The following is a 23,231-nucleotide window of genomic DNA, read 5'->3' on the forward strand; positions in this document are numbered from 1 at the left end:
AGAATCAATTATTTTATAATCCACAGAATTTATATATTAATAAACTATTCAGGCCTCAAAATGAGTTAACACAATTGAAATTATGATCTGAGCTTTGTTAGTCCATTGAGGCAGTAAACCATGAGCCTTAACAATAGGTGAGAATTAAACTTATGCCTAAGAAATCATTTGAACATTTGTGCAGCTAACAAGATTCCCAAATCCTGGATGTACAATCCTCAAATGAAATCAAACATCAGAACTGCCAAACTGAAAAGCTAGACCATCCAGAAACCCATCAGCTGAATTTGTGTTCTGTTTTGTTACCTGCTAAAAAATGCATAACCATGAGTCTGAAGGGAACCATTTCCTCACGTTTCTACCATGTGGGATAAAAAGATGTTGATTACCCAGTTTCTCCTTGGTCAAATAAGGTTATAACTTTTAAATTCTAATATGACATTGTATTGCCTAAGGGGCCATTTGAAGAATGAAAAAGGAAGCTCATTTATGCTATTGTTGGGACAAGAGCTTTTGGGGGAGGTAAAATTTCTAACCCTTTTTTCTGACTCATCAGATGGCTATCCAGGGCTCTTTGTGATGAGATGATTCCCACCTTTCCAATTTAGATGGACCTTCTTTTCTGGCTCCTTGACAGATCAGATTATAATGACATCAAAGTTATATTTAATATTAACCTAACATGGAAAATTTAACTTTATCTCCTTAAAAGCAGTTTTTTTTTTTTTTTTTTTCACATTACTGGCCATAAACATTCCAAAATTTTTGTGGACTCTTTTGAAAAATATTTTCAAATTAGTTATGTATCTTTTTATGGTATGGTGTGGATAAAATGTAACCATATGATACTTTTAAAATGACTTGGTCACATATGCTATTATAATAAATATAACTATTTAGGTTCAAAGAAAGATAATGATTTCTATGAACTCCTAAAACAATTTATAATGATCTATGTTAACTATTATGGAAAACATATTCTTTTTTATTTTTAGGGATTAAACAATGTTATTGCTATAGATTTTGATTACAGAGAAGAATTCATCTATTGGATTGATTCTAGCCGACCCAATGGCAGCCGCATAAATAGAATGTGCTTAAATGGAAGTGACGTTAAGGTAACCAGATATTACAATGATGGGATTATTGAATGTTACATTGGTATGATTGAACTGAATAGAAAATGTTATTTGATTGCAATGATATTACTCATAGAAATTAAATGTTAGAGTATAGGTTGAAATTATATCACTGTCAAATTTAACCTACTACAGATGGAAATAATTGAATGTATTTGTGTAAAATTATGAATGTTCTGAGTAGACAGCTGCACAATTCTGTCACAATTCTATCACATGCAACCCATGTCACAATCTGGGTATGAGCTACTTGCTACCATTTTTAGGTAATTCTGAGTTTTAAAATCAAATTATTTGTACTATATATATGCAGTGAAATGTATTTTAAAGAAGTTTTAGATTTCAGTGAGTAAAATCTATCAGTTAACTTTCTTGTAGACATCTGTAATATACAGAAATTTTTGGTGGAAGCAATTGGTTTCCCTGATCATCACCTAAGTGCACATTTGGGAATAACACCAATTGGGTATCGGACAGAGGTGGGGGGTGAGGAGAGGGGATGAGTGTATACCTACTTGATGAGTGCAATGTGCACTGTCTGGGGAATGGACACGCTTGAAGTTCTGACTGGGGGTATGGGGGTGGGGGGAGGGGATGGGTGCATACCTACATGATGAGTGCGATGTGCACTGTCTAGGGAATGGACACGCTTGAAGCTCAGACTCGGGGGGATAGGGGGACATGGGCAATATATATAACCCGAACTTTTGTACCCCCATAATAAGCTGAAATAAAAAAAATTAATGAAATCTTAAAATGTGCATATGCAATGCTGAAACAACCAGTAAGTTGTGTTCAGGTAATTCAGGATAACTATATTTAATAATAGTTTGTACAATAAAAAATGCCACTATATCATAGTGATAAGCAGATTGATTCTAGCCAACCCAATTGCTAAATAGAACAAATAAGCCTATTTTTTTCTTTTATAATTTAATTCCTTGACAATTTATATAAAAGCTGTGAACATTACATTGCTCAAACTTGATCATATATTTTGTTACAAGACATTTAAAATTTTGAGTTACCTTTATAGTTTTTGAAAATAATATTTTCCATTGCAATGTATTCATTACTACTGTAAATCATGTCATTACATAAGATTGCAAAATACATCTGCCTTCCCTTAGGATTACTAATTCACTGATTTTCATTTGAATAGTCAGCCATGCCTATTTTCCAAATTTGGAATATGAGGGGAAGAAGAAAAGATATCTTGCAACTCAACACAGGAGACTGATATTATTAATTGTTACAAATATTCATATATTCACTTTTATTTGTAGCTTTATTATTGCTAACATTAGGAAAAAATGATAACTTTAAGAATTAATTAATGTTTTCTTGTCTCTATGTAACTACTGGCTTCTATACAGCTTGAAATTTCAATTGTTTCTTTCATATATTCCTAAAAGCACTGAGAACTAAGAAATACCAGTAACACAGATCAAGAATTTTTGACCATTTTATATGCATTCTTGTACATGCAAAACTCATATTTTTATTATATTTGATGTTAACATGGGTTAGAATTAATAACAGCAGTTGTATGAGTTACTTCCCTTTGGGTAGGTCCAAGATACTTTGTGTATGTTCTGATTTGTGGTTTTTCTGTCCTTGTAGTCATTTAAACAGGGCAAGAGCAGTTGGGAGAGTGGTAAATAATATTGGTATCTCCTTAGAATCTGTTAAAGAGAAATAATATCAATAAATCTTTGTGTGTATGTATGAAATAGAATTTTGTCCCATTTCTTAAGAGGATGAGTAAATAAACTCTAACAAAATGTGAAAATGTGATCAGCAACTGTACAGTTGTTCAACAGCTTTTTATTCAGTTTTTCTGTTTGTTTTTCATAAACCCATATGCAATTTCTGGGGGACTGATTACATATTAGGTAATGTCTCACAGACAAGTAATTGTATTATGGTCAATTGTTCTTTTACCTAAATTCCATTCCAAATGCTTAAATAGAATTCTATATCTCTGTAAAAATCAAGTAGCAATTGCTCTGTTCTTATTCCAGGAATTTACACTGTTAACTTTTTTAATTCTTATTTTGTTAGGTAGTGCATAACACAGCGGTCCCCAATGCACTTGCTGTCGATTGGATTGGAAAAAACCTCTATTGGTCTGACACAGAAAAAAGGATAATTGAAGTATCCAAACTCAATGGCTTGTACCCTACCATACTCGTTAGCAAAAGGCTGAAGTTTCCCAGAGACCTGTCGTTAGATCCTCGAGCTGGGTTTGTAATAAATGTTAAAAATCTTAAAGATTAAGACTGTGAATGACATCCACTGTGGTAAATCTAGTTCTATATATCAATAATATGGAAACCCAATGTAAAGTGTAAATGTGTAGAAATTCTTACTGAAAAATCAAAAACAGTAATATGACTATAATTGTGAAAGACATAAGTTAAAATGATTGGATTTTACAGCAATTATTTTTTAAAAGTTTTACACACAAGTCTTTTTAAAACTGACCAAAAAATGTATTGCAGAAATGAATAAAACATACAGATTTCACTGATTTTAGTGTTTTTAAATCTTGGAGGGAAGGCAGTCTAAGAACAAACTCTTAGGTCATGTTTTGCAGTGTTTATGATAGTCACAAATATGGATAATGTAATTCCTGCACCATTTTATAACAGGAGATGTAAGCAATATCCATTGATAATAAATGACAAGGTGCATTATCAATGCCTTCAAGAATAAAAAATAAGTGCATATATTGGGGAAAGTTCCATGTTTTAGAGCTGTGTTTCATTTGCATTTTATTGTGAGAATGGAGAAAAGTCAAGTAAGCATCAAGGACAGCAGGCTGGAGATTTCAGATGAGAGATGAAGGCATATTAAGGTGTCAAAACTGTCTGGTGTTTGTTTGCTAAATTCCTATAGGTTATGACCATTATCATTTACTTTCAATTATGTTGTTTTGGCAGGTAGAGAATGCATGCCTTTTCTTTTCTTTGTTTTTTTTTTTTTCTTCTTTTTTTTTTTGCACTATAATTTAGAATGATTACATATTCTGAAATGATCTTTGTAAAGTTCAACCTTCCTGACATACTGGTTAAAAAAAATAAATTTCAAGAAAGTTGTATATTTTAAAATAGGATATATTCATGGTAGCAAGTGTTAGGATAACTTTAGTGCTCTAAATATTCCCCTAAGTTAATTTCATTCATAAAATATGTTGCACCAAATCCCTGCTTTTATCACATCACGTGCAACAATTAGATTTTGTTTCTTGCTAATGTATTGTATCTGTTTTTTTTTTGGTCTCTCATCTTTATAATTGGTAAAGTGATAATGTTATAGTATCTTTTGTAGCTAAATTTTAAACATTAATTTGGATAAATGCAGAACCTAATAGAAAAATATTTGTACTGTAAATGTATTTCTGTTTCCAAGGTAATGTGCACGTTTTAACTTTTTGGTATATATTTATGTAATCATTTTGTTACCTTTTGGGATATTTTCTTCACCATAGCAATGGAAGGTTCAAAAGAGTGTCAATTTTAAATCAAACAGAATCACGAGACTCTGTTTATATAGATGTTTCAAGAAATAATGGCTAGATGTACTAAATTTAGCTATCATCTGTACTCATTCATAAGTATGTGACTATTTTCATTTCTTTGACATTTAATATTTTATCAGAAAATATTTATTTTTGAGTGTCCAAACTATTGTTCTTTCCTTCAGAATCAATATGGCTGGCTTAGCTTCCCCTATCGTGCTATTCAAAATGCTTCACTTTCAAATGAGAGAAGCATTATTAATTTAATAATAGCGGTCTTGTGGAATTTTTCACTGAAGCAAAAACTATATCCCAGGCTAGTGAATACAGGTGAATATAGGCTTACATTTTATTTCTCCCACGTTAGAGTTATTGTCCTATAAACCGAAAGCAGCCTTAAGTTATCATCAATATAAACCCATCTATTAAAAGTGTCAATTAAAATAACCAAGTACTAAATTATTGTAGTTGTTATAAATGACTCCCTTGATTTTATTTTGGGATAATATTTGGATTACGATATGGATATGCTATGCTATAACCAAAGAAGCAGATAGGAGTTGGATCTTTTTATGAAACAATTAAACCCACTTATTTTAATAGATAAAATTTAATCACATTTTTTTGTTCATGCTGTTTTCCTATTTCCCCAGAGTGAGACAATAGGCAATGTGGAATTTACTTTTTAGATGAGTCTCAGGCTGAAAATGCTATAACTGGAAAACATATTGTGTAATTCTGCTTCAAAAATGACAGCTTAAATCATAAGATTATTTAATAAAAATGCAATTGAGCTTTTCTATATCAGACTACCACTATGACTTGCATATGTTTTGAATATATCAATAGTACTGACCCATTTCCTTGAAAAGTATGATTTCTGTCCTGATGTTTAGTAAAGGATAAAGCAAGGGTTTGTTTAAGGGAGAAGAGGGAACATTGGGCTGTCTAATGTTATGAAGCAACTAAACTTTTAGAAGGTATTTTGGATTCCTTTCCATATTTTAATAATAATAATATACTAATTATCACAATATTACTTTGGATATAGCAGTTAGTAGGAACAGTAAAGAAGATGCAAGTGGACAGATTGTCTTCCTAGCTGTTATATTTAAATTCATTTGAAATCCTAATTTTTCTCTCAATTTTATCCTAATCATCCTGTTATCTGGTCTAGTTTGGGAATGAGTGTTCTAATTTATTATGAATTTGGGGTAATTATAATAATTTACATTTGATATTTATAAAATTATAATTTATGCAGAATATATATAAGCATTTTAAAACAGAATAGGAAATATAATGTTAAAACCGTGCTATGCATAATTTTATCTTTTTGAATAATTAAGATGTCACTTCAGTTAATCATAACAAAAGGCCATTATGATAGACATTAAAGTGAATGTGTGATATTCCTAATTAACAGAAAAGAAAGTCATCTACTCATTCATTTATTCAACTCATATTTCTTTAGCATTTAGTGTATATCCGGCATTGCTCTAGGTAGGAATGAGTGTAAAAATAAAAGGCACAGTCCCTGTCTTCAAGTATTTCACAGTCCAGTAGATAGGCAGGTGAGTAATCACAGTACAATGAAATAACTCATATGGTAGAGAAAATAGGAAATGTTTCTATCTCAACTGGAATCAGAAAACTTCATGGACAAGAATGGTAGACTAAGAAGTAGACAAGTGATGTGCTGCACTTCAGGGTGGGAGATATTTCCAGCAAAAATAGGCTCTCTGGGCAAGCACGGACACAGAGAAGACATGGCTCATACAATAAATTGCAAGGAACATATATGATTGGAATATTTTAAGCATATACCATTGTGGAACCAGTTTACAGAATAAAAGAGAGGAATAAATCACAACAGAATGACAACAAAAAATAAACAAACCTTACAAGGTTTCTGGCTTGGGCAAATAGGTAAGTAGAGGAGTGATTTCCCCAGAATACTGGGAATACAGGAAAAGAGGCAGATACAAGAAAGGGAGATGATCAGTTTGTAGACCTATTGAGAATAGGAGCTCCCAAATAATAATAATAATGATAATGAAGGTAACAACCAATCTTGTCATATTTTATGAATTAGGAAACTTTCTCTTAGTTTTATCATTTTAGATACACTTACTGTTTACCTTGAGTCTCTGAGAAAGATAGGATTATGTTTATTACTTTCCTTACAGTATAGATAAGAACATTCAACTAAGCTGACTAAGTGACTTATTCAGAATCATTTAGTAGTAAAATATTACACTGGGAATTTAACCCAGTTTTTAAGCTTTGGTCCAATATTTTTCCTATTATATCACATTAGCATTTCCAGCAACAAAATAATCTTGGATCATGAGAATGTTTAGCAAGAACCATCTGAACAAGAGATAAAGAAAAAAGAACTCCAAATCCTGTACTTTTTTTCATTTTAACAATAGCCTTTAAAAAAAATTTAAATTCGTATAAGTGATATGAGTTTTTGGAAATAAAGAAAGCTGCCTAAATCATTACAAATATGCCTTGTATTTTAACTCTATTTTAATTTATTTTTCTTTTCTAATAGTCTATTAGCAAATTTATAAGAAAATAATAGTGTTATTTTAAATTTGAGATATATATTAATGAAAATATGTGAAGGACATCTTATATACTCAGTATTTGTATTTATTATTGCCAATATGGATAATGATAATGCAAATAAATGAGGCAAGACTCTGAGTAACATTCCCTAATCATGTCTACGTGATCACCACATGCAGAAAATTTAATACTATATGACTATTTTTAGTGTAAATGTTTATCTTTGCATCTGGAAAATGAGTTCCTTTAGCACCAAAGCCATGTCTTAATCATTGTTTGTGCCTAACAGAGACTATTAAATTCACTGTTGTAGAAAATAATAAATGGGTAACTGGATGTACAAAGAGCATGGGGTTATAGCTACAGGGACATTGTAGCTGCACCTATGCACAAACCAATTCATTGGTATGTAAATAACCTGCATGTTTCAAAGAGAAGAGTCATAAGGGAACCTTTGTTGTGATGAAATGAAAGGCATACCAGGGTGAAAACTCAGTTTCTGATTTCTGTGGGGGAAATACAGAAATATTTCATTAAACTCTACAGTCACATAAGCAAAAAAATTTTTCTACCGATTTTTAAATCTATCCTAGCAGTAAATTTCAGTATTCTCATATTTACGCAAAAACAGAGAATGAGTATAGATGATTCATTTTAAATCCAAAATAAGAAATAATTGCAGGTAGAAGAAGCTTCTCTAAATTTATTACCTGAATTTAAAAAAAAAAAAAAAACAGTAAAAGCTAAAAGAGTTCTATTTAATTAATTTTAAAGAAATATATTATATTATATTTAATTATAAAAGACATCCCAAGGGCTGCTGTTATGGTTACAAGCAGACTTTTTTTTAATATGTTTATACTGGATTATAACTTGTAGAATAGCTACTCTTTGGGGCTTAAATTTTTTACGTGTGTTCTTGAGTAAACATTGTATATTATCTGGTGCAATTTCGAACACTTCTTTCGACATTTTCACTGAAGTTTTCATTTTCAGCTTTAATTATTATAATTACAACAAATTTTACACATAGATAATTTTTTAGGGATTACATTTCAAGAAGTTAAAATTATCATTATGTTTCGTGCAGGCCTTTTGACACATTTGAAAAGTATAGCTATCAGGCTTAAGAATGGAAAGGAAATGATATGTAGCCATAAGAAGTTAGCTACCTCTTACTGAGAGACACACCATAAATCCTGTGTTTATGAAGGCTTGTGCTTACCTGAGCACAGTTAAACATTACGTTTCTTCAATGTAGTGGAGTATTTTCATAATTTTCTTCTGGTTAATAAATACTTAAGTAGGTAAATAACATGTAATAACATACATAAAATCCAGGCAAACCATGTCATAAAATACATACAATCCAGAGGCAACAAGTAACATACTAGGTGGGTATTACTAAACTAAAAAAAAAAATTAATACACATATTCCATACCTAGGGCAGAGTAATAGCTAATATTTGTTGAACACTTGCTACATTCTTATCAACGTCCTAAATTTATTCTATATATTTTCAAGTTTACTACTCACAGTCACCCTATGAGAAAAAACTATAATTACCTCTTTTCTACCTATGAGTTAATCTAGGCTCATGGAATCTAATTAAAGCTTCCAGGTTCACGCAGCTAGTAATGGGAGGACCTGGGACTTGAACCCAAATAATCTGTCTCCAGGGTCTATTTGCTTCAGCGTTTACATAGTGCTTATTAGAAAACAAAGTCTACAAATCTACTAAAACTTGAGTCCTTGTTCCAACTGTATCACTATCATAACAGACAAAACATATAATGTTTTATGGTCTCAGTTTATCAGTGAAGGCCTTGAACTACATTACCTATTGCTGAATTAAAATATTCAATTAAGTTATATTAATACTTTGTCTTCAAATTTGAAAGAAATAAAATATCATTGTTCTTAAGAATTTTATAAGCTATTATTAAGACAAGATTTAGGTTCAAAGAACCATTAGTAAGCACAAGATTTCTTTCATGCTATCCTCCATCTAGGTAAAATTATCATTCACTCTTTAGTACCTCCATAGTAAAATAGTTTTTTATCCTAATACGCTTTATTTTTTTTCATTTGTTTTACATCCATCTTTACTGAATCCATTGAGTGATCTTTGTAGGAAAAAGTCATATCTCTTTACCTCTATGTTCCCATTATTTAGAGTTATGTGCTACATAATATGGCCTCTGTTAATCATTGTTTCAAAATATGGTTCTCTATCCACTTAAGAATGTCTTTGGACACAATTGAAGCTCAGACTTGGGGGGATGGGGAGGCATGGGCAATATATATAGCCTGAACTTTTGTACCCCCATAATGAGCTGAAAAACAAACAAACAAACAAATAAATAAATAAAGAATGTCTTTGGGGCTTAGAGATGTTCCACCACTGACTAATGGAGTAAGGTTCTCTGATTATGAGGCCTCAGAACCTACCTCGTTACTACTTGTGGATTCCTATGTGCATGATAGTATGTGTTGCTCAATTACACATGTGATAAGGAAAAGAAATTCTGTAGACCAGGAAGAGGTAAAGCGCAGCTTCCTAAAGTGTGTTTCCTGATGCAGTAATTCGGGGAACTGCTTTAGGAAGATACAATCTGTCACCCAAAACTATCTGATATAAAAAAGAATTATACAGCTCCTCTTAGAGAATCACAATGCCATTTAGCATACTGAAGGCTCTGAGAAGCCCTAGAATAAAAAAGATACTGCTTACTTTGTTTAATACAGCATTTTTCATATATATTTGATTTTGTCACCTACCTTGAAAATGTGAAGTAATACTAATCAAGGAACAACGTGTGAAGAGCAGAGGGCACAAGGTGAATTATGTCTGAATGAAAATGTCAATGTAATTGAAAAGGCATGAACAAAGTAGATGATATGATAAAAGCACAGAAGTGAACATGTGAGATTATAACTAAAAACTCTGACTAGAGCTAAATTTCATACATTCAAGAGTGGAGAGTAATTTGGAGAAGTACATTTGAGCCAACGGCGGAGGGCTGTTATGCCAGAGACAGAATCTCAGACCTGGAACTCTCACCAAACTTACTGAGAGTGATGTGACAGATGTTGGACTCTATGAGATATGCCTTTTCTCTTCTTGATGTCTTGATTCACAATATTGATGAGACTATCAGATAAAAAAGTTCATGATACGGATGAAAATTTAGAATTGAAATTATATAGAAGTTAGACTATTTGAAATTTGTAATTTACCTTATGACTTAAAAACATTATTACTCACATTCAATAATTTTCAATACTTTTGTTGACAGCGTTTAATAGAGAAAAAACTCTTTCAGTTTTGGGATATTTTAATTGCAAATATAAGCACATGTAGAGTAAATGGCCAAATACAAATATGAAAATTATCTTTAATTAAATCAATTTGCGTATGTTCTTTTTAATGTTACAGAAGTCATTGAAATACTACTTTTAAATTTTTATTTTCTTATATGCAATTTTTAAAGACATAACACGATGTATGGAGCACAAATAAATTTAATCATTTCTAATATTCATGAGGGAAGCTAGTATATCACACTTAATAGAAAAAAATTAATGTTACTGTTGCCACGATACAGAGTCAGTAAGGCAAGGAGGAATGTTATGATTTATTTCAACACAGCAAAATATCTTTTCATTTTTACTTCTTTCTTACTCAGTTTCTTCCTTAATATAGACAAGATGTATATATAGGATATTTCTGATTCAGTTTCTTCCTTAGTATAGACAAGTATAGGCAAGATGCTCCTTCATAAATTTATTTGAAAGGAATAGGTTATGTGTTTTCCTGATAGATGTATTTCAATGACATAGGTTCATATTTTAAAAGAAAAGCATTCTAAAAATAATCCAAGATTTAAATAAACAGAACATCATTTTCTAACAGGCTTGGCATCTATTAGTACTATTACTCAGTGATTTGAGATTTTCAAAATATGTTTAGAATTAATATAGTCATACCGAAGCATTGGGTAGCAATTCCAGTATTGTGCTATGTGATGTTGACTTGGTGTTTCCAGACTCATTTGTTTTAGGTTTGGACTCTCAGAGCCCTTTGAATCTCTGTTCACAAAATTCTACCTTTTGTTTTGTTCATATTGGAAATATATTTCTCCTTTTAAACTCTATGCTTAATTAGTACTTCAGTGATATTTTAGCTATCAAAGAACTTTTTTTATCTTTATAACCCATACTTTTATTTATACCCATAAAATGTCAACACAAAAAAATGCATGTGTTCTTTATAATGATTATGTAGGTTAGCCCCATATTTGATAAGTATTTTTTCCTGAAAACTCTTATTTCTTTTTTAGTTTGTGGTTAAAATATCTAGACATAATTACCTGTTAGAATTCATCAGAAAAAATTTCCTTTAAAGCACATTTGAAATTTAAACCAAATATACCAGTTTTTAAACTATGTAAAATAATTTTTGTGTCTAATTATTTTAATTATACATCTTCCAAATCTGAAGAATTAATTGTCAAGGATTATACTTCGCAAAAAGGAAGAATTAAGTCTAGAAAAATCTAATTGTTTTAACGGATTTCAATTTCAGAATTGGAATGTGAAAAGGATATTAAAGATCCTCTAGCTCAAGTCTTTAATTATATAGATAAGAAAACATATCCAAAAAATAAAGTGACTTTTTCTACTTGGAGGAAAAAAACCCCAAATGTCTTAATTAAAGATAAATTTCTAAGTAATCTGTCACTTATACATTATTTACATTTTATGGGGTACAATGTTATATATTTAACCCAACCTAATTACATAGTTAATAGTATGATTATGATTAACTATTTAATCATAGTTATTATCAATAACTATAATATCAAGTTATTATATACAACTATATAGATACATGGTTAATATCAATATCACTTTCTTTATTTTACTCTTTGTTCCCCCGCACCTGAAATGTCTGACTTTAGAACTTCTACGAACATAATTTAAATCAGTGCCATCCAGAACTTTCTGTGATTATGGAATTGCTCTATATTTATGCTGTTGTGTATGATGTCTGCTAGATACACGTGGTTATTAGCACTGGAAATATGACTAGTGTGACTGAGAAACAATTCATTTCATTTTGTTTGATTTTAATTAGTTTAAACTTAAATAGCAATAATTTAAATAGCTTAAGTTTAAGCTTAAACTTAAATAGCCTTGGCTAGTTGCTACCACATTGAACAATGTGTATTCAAACAAATGAAATGTGCACCTCCATGATTCCTTCTGAATTCTTATAGATTAAGAAAATACACACACACACACACACACACACACACACGCACACATAGTGATAGTTTCATTCCTCCAACATTTTAGGTGCTTTTTGAAAGTTTACATCTATTAGTTTTTGACATCTATAATTTGTTAACACTTGAAAAAATATCTTGTTATATATATGAATTAGTACACTAAAAGAAACATATGTTTAAAATCATGCAACTATTCCAAACTATACGAGATGTTTAATAAAAAATCATAAGAAATTTTACACCATAGTATGCTTATTAAAAGCTACAATTCAGAGAGATACCAAGAATTAATTTAAGAATAGTTGAGCAAAAAAGTGAAATATTCTATGATATATTGCTCTTGGAGCATCTGTAAACAAAATGGTTATTGATTTTCTTTCCTAGGTATTTGTATTGGATTGACTGCTGTGAGTATCCTCACATTGGCCGTGTTGGAATGGATGGAACCAATCAGAGTGTTGTCATAGAAACCAAGATTTCTAGGCCTATGGCACTAACTATAGATTATGTCAACCACAGACTTTACTGGGCTGATGAAAATCACATTGAATTTAGCAACATGGATGGATCTCATAGACACAAAGGTTGGTCCAGTAGCATAAATGATTCAGTATTTTATCAGTACATAAAATATTAATTTTAAAAATATGTATTCTTATTTTTATGCTTTCTCTCACCAAACACATTTTTTAATTTAAGGTTACATTATTATATTCCTTTGTGACAATATTGGTAAATAAATTTGATATTTTTATTCAGAAATTTTATAATTTATGCATAAAATCATTTTCACACTGTCAGTGTGTCCTTTGTATTTTTCTAAATAGTTTTTCTAGTAAATGGTAATAGTTTTGTAAATTAATATGTACATGTATTTTAATTAAATTGGAATAGAAAGATATTTTCTTGTAAACATTAGGCTTTTATTGTAATCTGGTAGGATTTGAGTTTTCTTAAAAGCAGAATAAAATGTTCTTTATAGACAATGAAAATATTATTTAAAGTTATAAATTAAGCTATATATAATACTTGATTAAAGTTATTGTTATCTAATCAACAGCAACAACAAAAATTAACATGAAAAGTAGCTTTCAAAAACAGTGTAATACTCAACACTCAGAAAATAATGTTAATATGAATGAATATAAAATTCTATGGGTACTTTGTTTTTCTATTTTTTTAATTCTTAGTAGATTAAAAAAACTCTAAGTATAAAACAAATGCGTGAAAGAATTAAATATAGAGAAAGGTAACCCTAAAATTATACATGGGGGAGAAAGCTTATTAAAGAAAAAAAACTGAGAATGAGGGAAATAAGAAAAGTAACAGACAAGAACATAATAGAGAAAAAGTGAGGTATAAATAAATATGATGTGGATATAGCAGAAATCACAAATGATTCAACTGAATCAAACATTTTAGATGCAAGTAGTATTTTAAAATTAGATTTTTCCTTCAGTGAAGAAGGGAGATGAATTTTTATTGAGCTTTAGTAACCTAATGTCACTTTTGTTATCAGATGATTTTATTTACAAACATCTCTTAAAATACAACTTTCAAAGAGAGGTCTCAAATAAAGCCCTATATGTTAGTATGGTTTAACTTGACAGATTGCTTTCCTCTCTGGCACTAAGCTTAGGACAAAAAACTATGGAGGAGGAAGGAAGGAGAAATAGTAAGGGAGAGAAGATTATTGTTAATCATTAGGTGAGACCCTGCAAACTCATGCCAGCATAGAGTTTTCAGAAGGATGAAGCCAGTTAGTTTAAAATGAAAATAAGTAAATAGAACAGAGGCAAACGGCACTGAAGTCTCTCTCACCATTTTGTAATTTTACCTATGTCCCACTCAGTTAACATTTAAACAAACACATTCTTCTAACTAGAAATGCTGACAGGAAGTTTTTAGAGGTGCTTTGTTAAGGGTAAGAACATGGAAGTACAAGAAATGTAGTTAGGTGGGTCATTTACTTAGGTGTTGAAACTCCAGTGATAGAGATAAAAAACACATCAGGATGCAATTTAAGTGAAGAATTAAAGATTATTTTCAGGTTTTAATTACAACAAAATTAATGTTGACAAACCGAAATCACACTTAGCATTTAGAAGTTATATCCCCTCCCAGAGAATCAACAATGAAATACCCTGCCTCATTCTCAGATGATATAATTGAAAGTTTTATTGTGGCAATTTGTATTTTCCCTATGTAACCATGAACCTGTCCATTTTTAGCATCCATATCAAATGATAGGCAGTTGTTAATGTATTAGTTTGTGATAAAATTTCACTGTCCAGTAAAATTTATACAAATTTAAGTTAGGTAGGTTGATATTTAAAAACATATTACAGCATCAAATATTTGCCTATTTTTCATTTGAGCCTTTGGTGTTTGAATAACAAAAATTATTTTTAAAATGCTAGGTCTATTGGAAACTATTGACTCCATCTTCTACTTATTATTTAAAAATTATGTCACATATGTGGTGATTAATACTTTGAAAAACTTAATACAAAATTAAATGCATATAAACAAAGTGTCTTTCAGTCATGGTGCTGATGGTGACTTTGGGTAGAGGAACATATATAGCAGGGAAAAGTGATACTGAATTTATTAAATAGTAAAATATTTAGCTGAAAGATAGTTTAGTATAATGTTATTAAAATTTTTAAATTTGATTTTGAAAATACCATGAGGCTCAAGTGGGAAGAAAAGGAAAGTTAAAGAGTTTCAATCTTCCGAGATATTTTCTCCTGAAGGATTTCTCAGAAATACTAATGAAAAATTCATTAAGTGCCTTATCAGGCATCTGCCAATACCTGAATGCAGGCCAATAATTACCTGGTAGTTACTAATGAGGTACTAATTGTAGCCAGCCTGAATTATGCCAATTCCACAGCCAATGAAAAAAAAAAAAGGGCTATTAATTTACCATGTTTGTAAGGAGGAATTGGATTATTCTACTCCTTGCCTTTGCCCCATAAGACATAGCAAATGCTGCAGTTTTCTAGTTGCACATTTGAAGGTGGAAAATGACTTTTTATATCAGTAATTTTATATTAGTTCGGTCACTAACCTCTTTGTTTTCTTAACCATACCAGTGTTATTCTCATGCATTTTACTCATGAAAACTGGAGGCTGTGCTCATCTGAAGGATGGGACATGCCAGTCATGACAAAGTAATTTGAGAATGTGAAAAGTGTATGAGAAATTTTGGAATAATGGCTCTTTCACATGACCCAAATTTTAATAATAGAGAAAAGTTAGCCCCTGAATAGGACTTTATGTTTTAGAAAGGTTGTTTTCACCCCAAAACATTCTGATGTAAACCACAGAGTAATTCCACAAATGAATCATTATTTTATAATATTTGCCTAGTGCAAGAACCTCTGAAGTTTTTCTATTCTATGATTTAAACAAAAGTTTAGATTATATTCAAGGCACATATGTCTTGAAGTTTGCTTGAGAAATTCCATCCTTCTTTCTCTACTATCTCCTTTACCCCAATTCACCCTCCTACCAAATCCAAACATCACATTCAAAAAGTAAACCAAAAAATCAAAATACATTAGTCAATTTACTAGTTTAGGAACACTTAAATGCAATCTTAATCACATGAACCTTGTTCTAATCTCTCTCTCTATATAGACCACTCTACTGGTTTTCACTAAAATAACATAATATGACACAATATTATAATAATATAATATAATACAATAAAATATATACTATTGGATGCCTAAGTCAGATAGTTTATTTTAAATTACATCATTGGTTCATTTTTTTTTTCATTTCTCTGATTTCTCCCCTTTATCTCTGCCCATTCATTCATTCATTCAACATTTACAGACCCGTCTTTCTGTGTCATGCATTGTGCTAGTCTCTGGTGTTACAAAAATGAATAATTCCCTGTCTTCGAAGCACAGCCCAGTGGGAAAAACTGATATGCAGGTAAACACCTAAATTAGAGTGGAGTTAGAGGCATATGCAAATATTGCAAAAATGTGGGCAGGAAAAGCCTTTGCTGAAGTGAGGAGATCTTCGAGCAGTCTTGAAAGATTGAGCAAAACTTCTCCATATAAGGAAAGCATAGGAAGGATTCTTCCCACAGAGGGAACAGCATGTGCCAAAATGTAATAGTCTTGAAACAGCATGGGGTTTACACAATTTGGCTATGACTGGAAGTCATATAAGAGGGAGACAATGGCACAAGATGAACAAGGGCAAATTGGGGCCAGATTGTAACAAGGCTTGTAGGCTACGTAATTTGGAATTTATCCCTTAGGTCAGAGGGAGCCATTGATGATGTTTAGTTGATAGAGTGCTGTTATTAAATTTGACAACATCATGGAAAATGAAAGACCCTGGAAGGGCAACCAATTTAGAAACTGTTAAAATATTTTAGGAGAAAATCAGTGATGTGATTGTAGCTGTGAGAATGGGGATACAATGTTAGAGTCAATAGTTACTTAGCAGACAAAACAAGAGAGATCTGTAAAAGCTTAAAATACCAGAAATATTGGTAGTTAAGTTACAACTATCAAGTGAATGATTTATATTATTATCCACTTAGCTAGGGGAAAATAACTTCCACTTTGATGATGTATTTGTTAATTATACATTTGCACATTTTTTTAAGAATTAAAAGTACTAAACTAAACTAGACATTCAATAAAAATCTCTAAGTTACAAAGCTCCATTCTGATGACATATACATTGATTTTAACATGTTCAGGAAAAGAGGCCCTCTAAGGATGTGGTTAAGCATCCTCTCTTGTGTCTTTCCCTAAAAACCATTTAAAACATCTGACAATTTACCTAGACTAAAGATTGCAAATGAGTAACATTCTTTTCACCTAATTTTTCTTAAAACATGTAAATAGGTTCAAAGAGAGACTTGGCAATTGGAGGATGGTCTTCAGATAGAAATGTTCAGTCTTTAAATATATTGTTATACAAAAACAGAATGATTCCAAATATATGAATAATATTCTTCTTCTAAGTACATATATTTGGGACTGATCCCTACCATCCCCAAACCACAACCATTCTCAAAGAATTTTGGGCTTTGATTTTGGATAAGAAGTAAATAAACCATTGCTGGAGTAGAGAGCTATAAGTGAAAGGATCTCCTTGAACTGGAGAAAGCAAATCTTTAGGATCTCAAAAGAAGCCTGGGGAATCTAAGGATCAAGGCTGGGTTGGAGTGGGATCTACTGCTAACTAGCTTATTCACCCCAAACAGTATGGTTAATTTCCCTGGGTCTCAGTTGCCTCATCTGTAGAAACAAGGTGTTGAAAAAAATGACATGAAAGGGAATTTCAGAACTAAAATTTTAAGCCTCCAGTTAAGTGGACAAGACAACATTGTTGCAATCTTTGCCAAATCCCCAAGTTTTAATCTCAGTCTTCTTCAATTTAAGCATGAGAGAGGTTTGAAGTCTATAATCATCAAACATTTCCTCATTTAGTGTTGATGAAACTTAAATTGCCAATATGATCCCCAGTTTTCCCTGAGTATTATCATAAAAGTTATTGCCATCTTTTAAAGTTGGACATTTGTGAACTGATCAAATAAATCAATGAAGGAAGAGAAAACCTATATTCTTCAGTATTACATTGTATTAGATGTTTTACACATATAACTTTTTTTCTTTCAATGGACATTTTCTTGGCCTACTACTGAGGTTCCAAGAACTGCAGCCATCCATTCTCTTATAAACATATATTTTTTATTAGAAGGCATACAATAGTATGCAAGGGACTGTGCTTGATCCAATGCAGGCCCTTTTAATCATTCCATCAACCAACGCTATGCAACTAAGTACTATTAAAGCTATTTTTCAGCAAAGAAATAGGTTCAAAGGGATTAAGTAATTTGTCTAAAGCTAATAGGAGAATCAGAATTTGAAACCAGATCTACCTGGTTCCAGAGCCTGCTTATTTTCCACTTTTGACACAGCCCCCTTCTTTTTGAACAGATAATTGAAGATTGATACCTGTTTGTTACAGCTTCAAATAGCAACAGTTACAGCAATTGTGTTTAGGTTGCACACCTATACAAATAAAGGTGTATCCATACCTGAAATCCTTCAGATTGATTTAAATAATGGATATATATAAATTGCATAAAATATAAGGAAAGAACTCCCAAAACTAAAGCCACCAGCACATAATTACCATAAAGTGAAGCATAATCCAACATTTTTGTTTCTTTGGGGGAGTGAAAAGAATAATATTCTCATTTGAAAATGTACACCCTGTGTCTTAGTCTGTTTGGGCTGCAATAACAAAATGTCATAGTCTGGGTAATTTATAAACAACAGAAATTTATTACTGAATTTCATGCTGGAAAGTTCAAAATCAAGATGCCAGCAGATTCATTGTCTGGGAGTCTGATAAGCACTCATTCTCTACTTCACAGGTTGTTGCTGGTTCTCACATGGCAGAAAGAGGAAGGGAAGTCCTTTGAGCCTCTTTTATAAGGATACTAATCCCATTCATGAGGTTGGAGCTCTCATAATTAGTCACCCCCCAAAGGCCCCACCTCTTAGTACTACAACATTGAGTATTAGGTTGTAAGATCTGAATTTGGGTTGAGGGGGTGGGCACCATCATTCAGACCACAGCATTTTGCCCCAGAGCCTCCAATATCTATGTTCTTCTCACATGAAAATATTTATTTTATCCCAATAGCCCCCCAAATATTAACTTATTCTAGCACCAACTCAAAAGTCTAAAGTCCAGAGTTTCATCTAAACATTATCAAAATTAGATATGAATGAAACTCAAGGTATGATTCTTCCTGAGGCAGACTAGACTGCTCTCTAACTATGAATTTATGAAATCAAACATGTTATGTGCTTCCAGAATACAGTGGTGTAATAGGCATAGAATGACCATTTCTGTTCCCCACGGGGAGAGAGAGGAAAGAAGAAAGAGGTAATAGGTCATGACCAAATCTAAAACTCAATAGGGAAAATATTAAATATTGAGGCTCCAGAATAATCTTCCTTAATTCTAAGTTCTATCTTCTGGACACAGTGGGGTAGAGGTTGGACCACGACATCTCCTAGGGGCCCCACCCCCATGGTTTTGTTGAGTATAGCCTATTTTATAGCTCTCAGAGGTTGGAGTCTTATGGTTGTGGCTCTCCCATGCTGGTTACAAGCCTATGATTCTACAAGTTTGGGGTCTTGGGGGTGACTCCACCCCCACAGCTCTGCTGAGCAATGCCCTAATGGGGACTTTCTGAGGTGACCCCAATCCCATGGCTTCACCATGCATTGCCCTAATGGGAACTCTCTTCTGTGGTCCCACCTTATGACAATTCTCTGCCTAGATCTCAAGACTGTTACATTTTTTGAAATTTAGGTGGAGGCAGCCACATTCTTGCAGCTTGTGTACTCTACACCCTGGTGGAATTGGATTATGAGAACTCTACCAAGGTTCACCATATGTGCCTTCCAAAGGGGCAGCATGAGCCACATCTAGACGTGCTTGAACCACAGCTAGGCTGGCTAAAGAGGGCTGCACTCAATGTAGGGAGAAGAACCTTGAAATTTTTCTGCTTCCAAGGCCCTGGCATTCTGGGCTTGTGATGGATAGGACAGATTTGAAGATCTCCAAAATGCCTTCAAGGTCGTTCTTACATTGTCTTGATGAGTATCACCAGGCTTCCATTGTCCGTACTAATCTCTTTATTAAATGCTTGGCCACACCCTTGGTGTTCTCTTCCCAAAATGCTTTTTTCATTCTTTACAAGATGGCCACCCTGAAAATTTCCCAAATTTTTATTTCTGCTCTCCTTTTGGTCATAAATTCCATCTGTAATTCCTTTCTCTCTTCTCAAATTTTACCATAAGCAGTCAAGTGAAGCCAAGCAGCTGCTTTAACATTTTGCTTAGAGATTCCTTCTGTCAAACATCCTGTTCTATCACTAAGTTCTGCCTTCCACAATACACTGAGACACAAATATGATTCAATCTATTTTTTTGCCACTTTATCACAAGGACTGCCTTTCCTCCAGTTTCTAGCACCATATTCATCATTTCCATTTGAGACTTCATCTGAATGGCCTTTATTCTTCATATTTTTACCAGAACATTCTGATCACAACAATTTAGGAAATCTCTAAGAAGATTAAGGCTTTGTTTACAGATTTCTTCTTCTTCTGAGGGCTACCAAATTTGCTGTTAGACTCTTTTCATGGCAATATACCTCAAAACTCTTCCAGCTTTTACCTATCACCCAGTTCCAAAGCCACCTTCACATTTTTAGTCATTTGTTATAGCAACCTCCACACTTCTAAGTATCAATTTCTGTCTTAGTTTTTTCAGGTTGCTATAACAAAATAGCCTAGACTGAGTAATTTAGAAACAATAGAAATTTATTACTCACATTTCTGGAGACTGGAAAGTCCAAGATTCAGACACTGGCAGATTTAGTGTCTGGTGAGGGCTCTGTCTGCTTCACAGATGCCTTCTTGCTGTGTCCTCACATGGTAGAAGATAAAGGCAGTTCTCTGGAGTCTCTTTTATAAAGCCACTAATTCCATTCATGAGGCTAGAACCCTCATGAAAATCACTTCCCAAAGTTCCCACCTTTTAACACTATTACAGAAGATATTAGGTTCCAACATATGAATTAAGGGGTGGGGAGGGGGTGGACACCAACATTCAGACTCTGTTTTAGTGGAATAGTTTAATGCCAGAATTTGCTATTTTAAAACTAACTACATCCCATACATATAGGAACTTTTAAAACTTATTTGAAAATTCATGTCACAGATTTTCTGAAATTTGAGAATTTCTATCATTGATTTTATGCATTCCAAAAAGTACAGCTTTTCTGAGTGGATTATTTATAAAACACAAGTTATAAATATCTCCTAAAAAATTTTAGCAATAACTTTGCATATTTACCTTAACTTAGAGATTTCTGTTTTCCACGTAATGAAAAGAAAATTAAATTTCATAAAATTCTTTCTTTTTGACTACTTACATCAAATTAAACAAATTCAGGTTTACTTTTTCCTTTTTTCTGTTAGTTATGCCACTGAACTTGAGATATCTTAGGCAGGTATGTAGTATTTTGGCAAATAAGAGGCTGAAAATATTGTGTCAATAGTAATAACAAAAGGACAAACGAAGAAAAATGTATATTTGACCTCAATTTTTAAGTTTTTTTATTGTAATAAATTGTCTTTTCAGAATACTCTTCTGAGTATCATAAAATGATTTAACCTTGTGTTACATCAGTTGGTCATGGGAATATTTTACCCAGTATACTGGAAAAATTATTCTCTAACTGCTAATTTCTCTGAAGAGTAATAGTTGGTTATGAGTCTGAACTATAGTTTATCACTGAACTTTCTTTTATGATGTGGACAAATTGTTTAAAATTTTATGCAATTATGGTGACTACAGCTCTTCATTTAAAGGATAAATATTTCTAGACCTTAGACCTGAAGAGCCTCATATTAAAGTGTCAATATTATACTCTAACTCTATTGTTTGTTTATTGCTCTGGGAATCCAGTTGGTGTTTTAAAGGGCAGTTCTGTGTTGGATTTGAAAATCCAAATCATAACCCATGCAGTTAGTCTAATTAATATTGGAAAAGGAATACAGATCTCAGCAAGCTACCAGTGAAATAGTGCAAAATATATTTAAAAGGTTTGTTCTGAAGAGAAAAATAAAAACACTGAAAAAGACAAAGGGAATATTTTGTGTTCATATATCCTGAAATTCAATAGCTGTTGTATTTGTGTTTTTAGAAAATGTAGATATCCACTGAAGCCCATCAAAAAAAAAAGGAGAAAAATCTAGTGAACACCTCTCACCCCCCACCTCCACTATTTTACAATATTCTAGAGTGTTTCTTTCTTAGCAAGATATTGTACTTTAGTACTTTTTAAAAAAATTCCTATCATTCACAGTCCATTACAAATAGTAGACTTCACAGGCTATTTTATTCCAAGAGTGTTGATGTGCTGTTGTTTACAATACAATAAAAGTTAATGGAAAGAAGCAAAATATAATTCAGTTACTATAGAAATGTTTCTGAACCAGCACAATAAATTGAAATTAACTGCCACTGCTAAAATGTCTTAGGATTTCAGTGTCAATCTTGTGTTTCAATTTTGTCCCTTAAATAGGACATGTTACATTACATTGGATGTATGTTTAAATAGATTTTTTTTTTTTTTTTGCAAATGTCATGTGCTCCACATACTTTTTAAAACAGGGACATTTTAAGTATTACTCTAGTTTGAGTTTTCAGTCATTTTCAACAGCCTCATCCATTCCAAATATGAGGCAGTGGAGTGTGCACAAAGGATCAGCAGATTGGAAATCAGTAGATTCACCTCATGTCTAGTAACTCCCTAATTTAGACACATTACTTTGCTACACAGTTGTTTAATGTTCTTATCCATAGAATAGAGCTTCTTTTTTCAGTGATTTTCTAACATTTTTTTTAACAGGAATTTGGCTGAGGTTGGAACTAAGGCAGAGGAGGACTGTACTATCAATTCCCTCACTCACTTCTACTTTTTGGTAGGACTACCTAGAACACATTTGAAAATGCTTATAATATGTTACATTCTTCCTTATTTTTATTCCAGAAACAAATTTATAATTGCAGGAATGAGAAACAATCAGATACTACATTCATGTAAATGACTCTACTTGATATCTA

The 23,231-nt window shown here is 32.1% G+C and overlaps 1 protein-coding gene across 2 annotated transcripts in view; it reads left to right on the forward strand.

The window, feature by feature from the left end:
• The window catches only part of LRP1B (LDL receptor related protein 1B), a 1,768,615-nt gene that overhangs the window by 1,526,183 nt on the left and 219,201 nt on the right, over positions 1-23,231 (forward strand). For both annotated transcript variants that reach the window (XM_069473041.1, XM_069473049.1), the window contains exons 58-60: positions 996-1,118; positions 3,204-3,385; positions 12,919-13,118. In XM_069473041.1, the coding sequence (XP_069329142.1) occupies positions 996-1,118; positions 3,204-3,385; positions 12,919-13,118 (505 nt within the window). The remainder of the gene's footprint in view (positions 1-995; positions 1,119-3,203; positions 3,386-12,918; positions 13,119-23,231) is intronic.

The sequence above is a fragment of the Eulemur rufifrons genome, chromosome 1 (genome assembly GCF_041146395.1).
Source record: "Eulemur rufifrons isolate Redbay chromosome 1, OSU_ERuf_1, whole genome shotgun sequence".
In the NCBI taxonomy this organism is placed as follows: domain Eukaryota; kingdom Metazoa; phylum Chordata; class Mammalia; order Primates; family Lemuridae; genus Eulemur; species Eulemur rufifrons.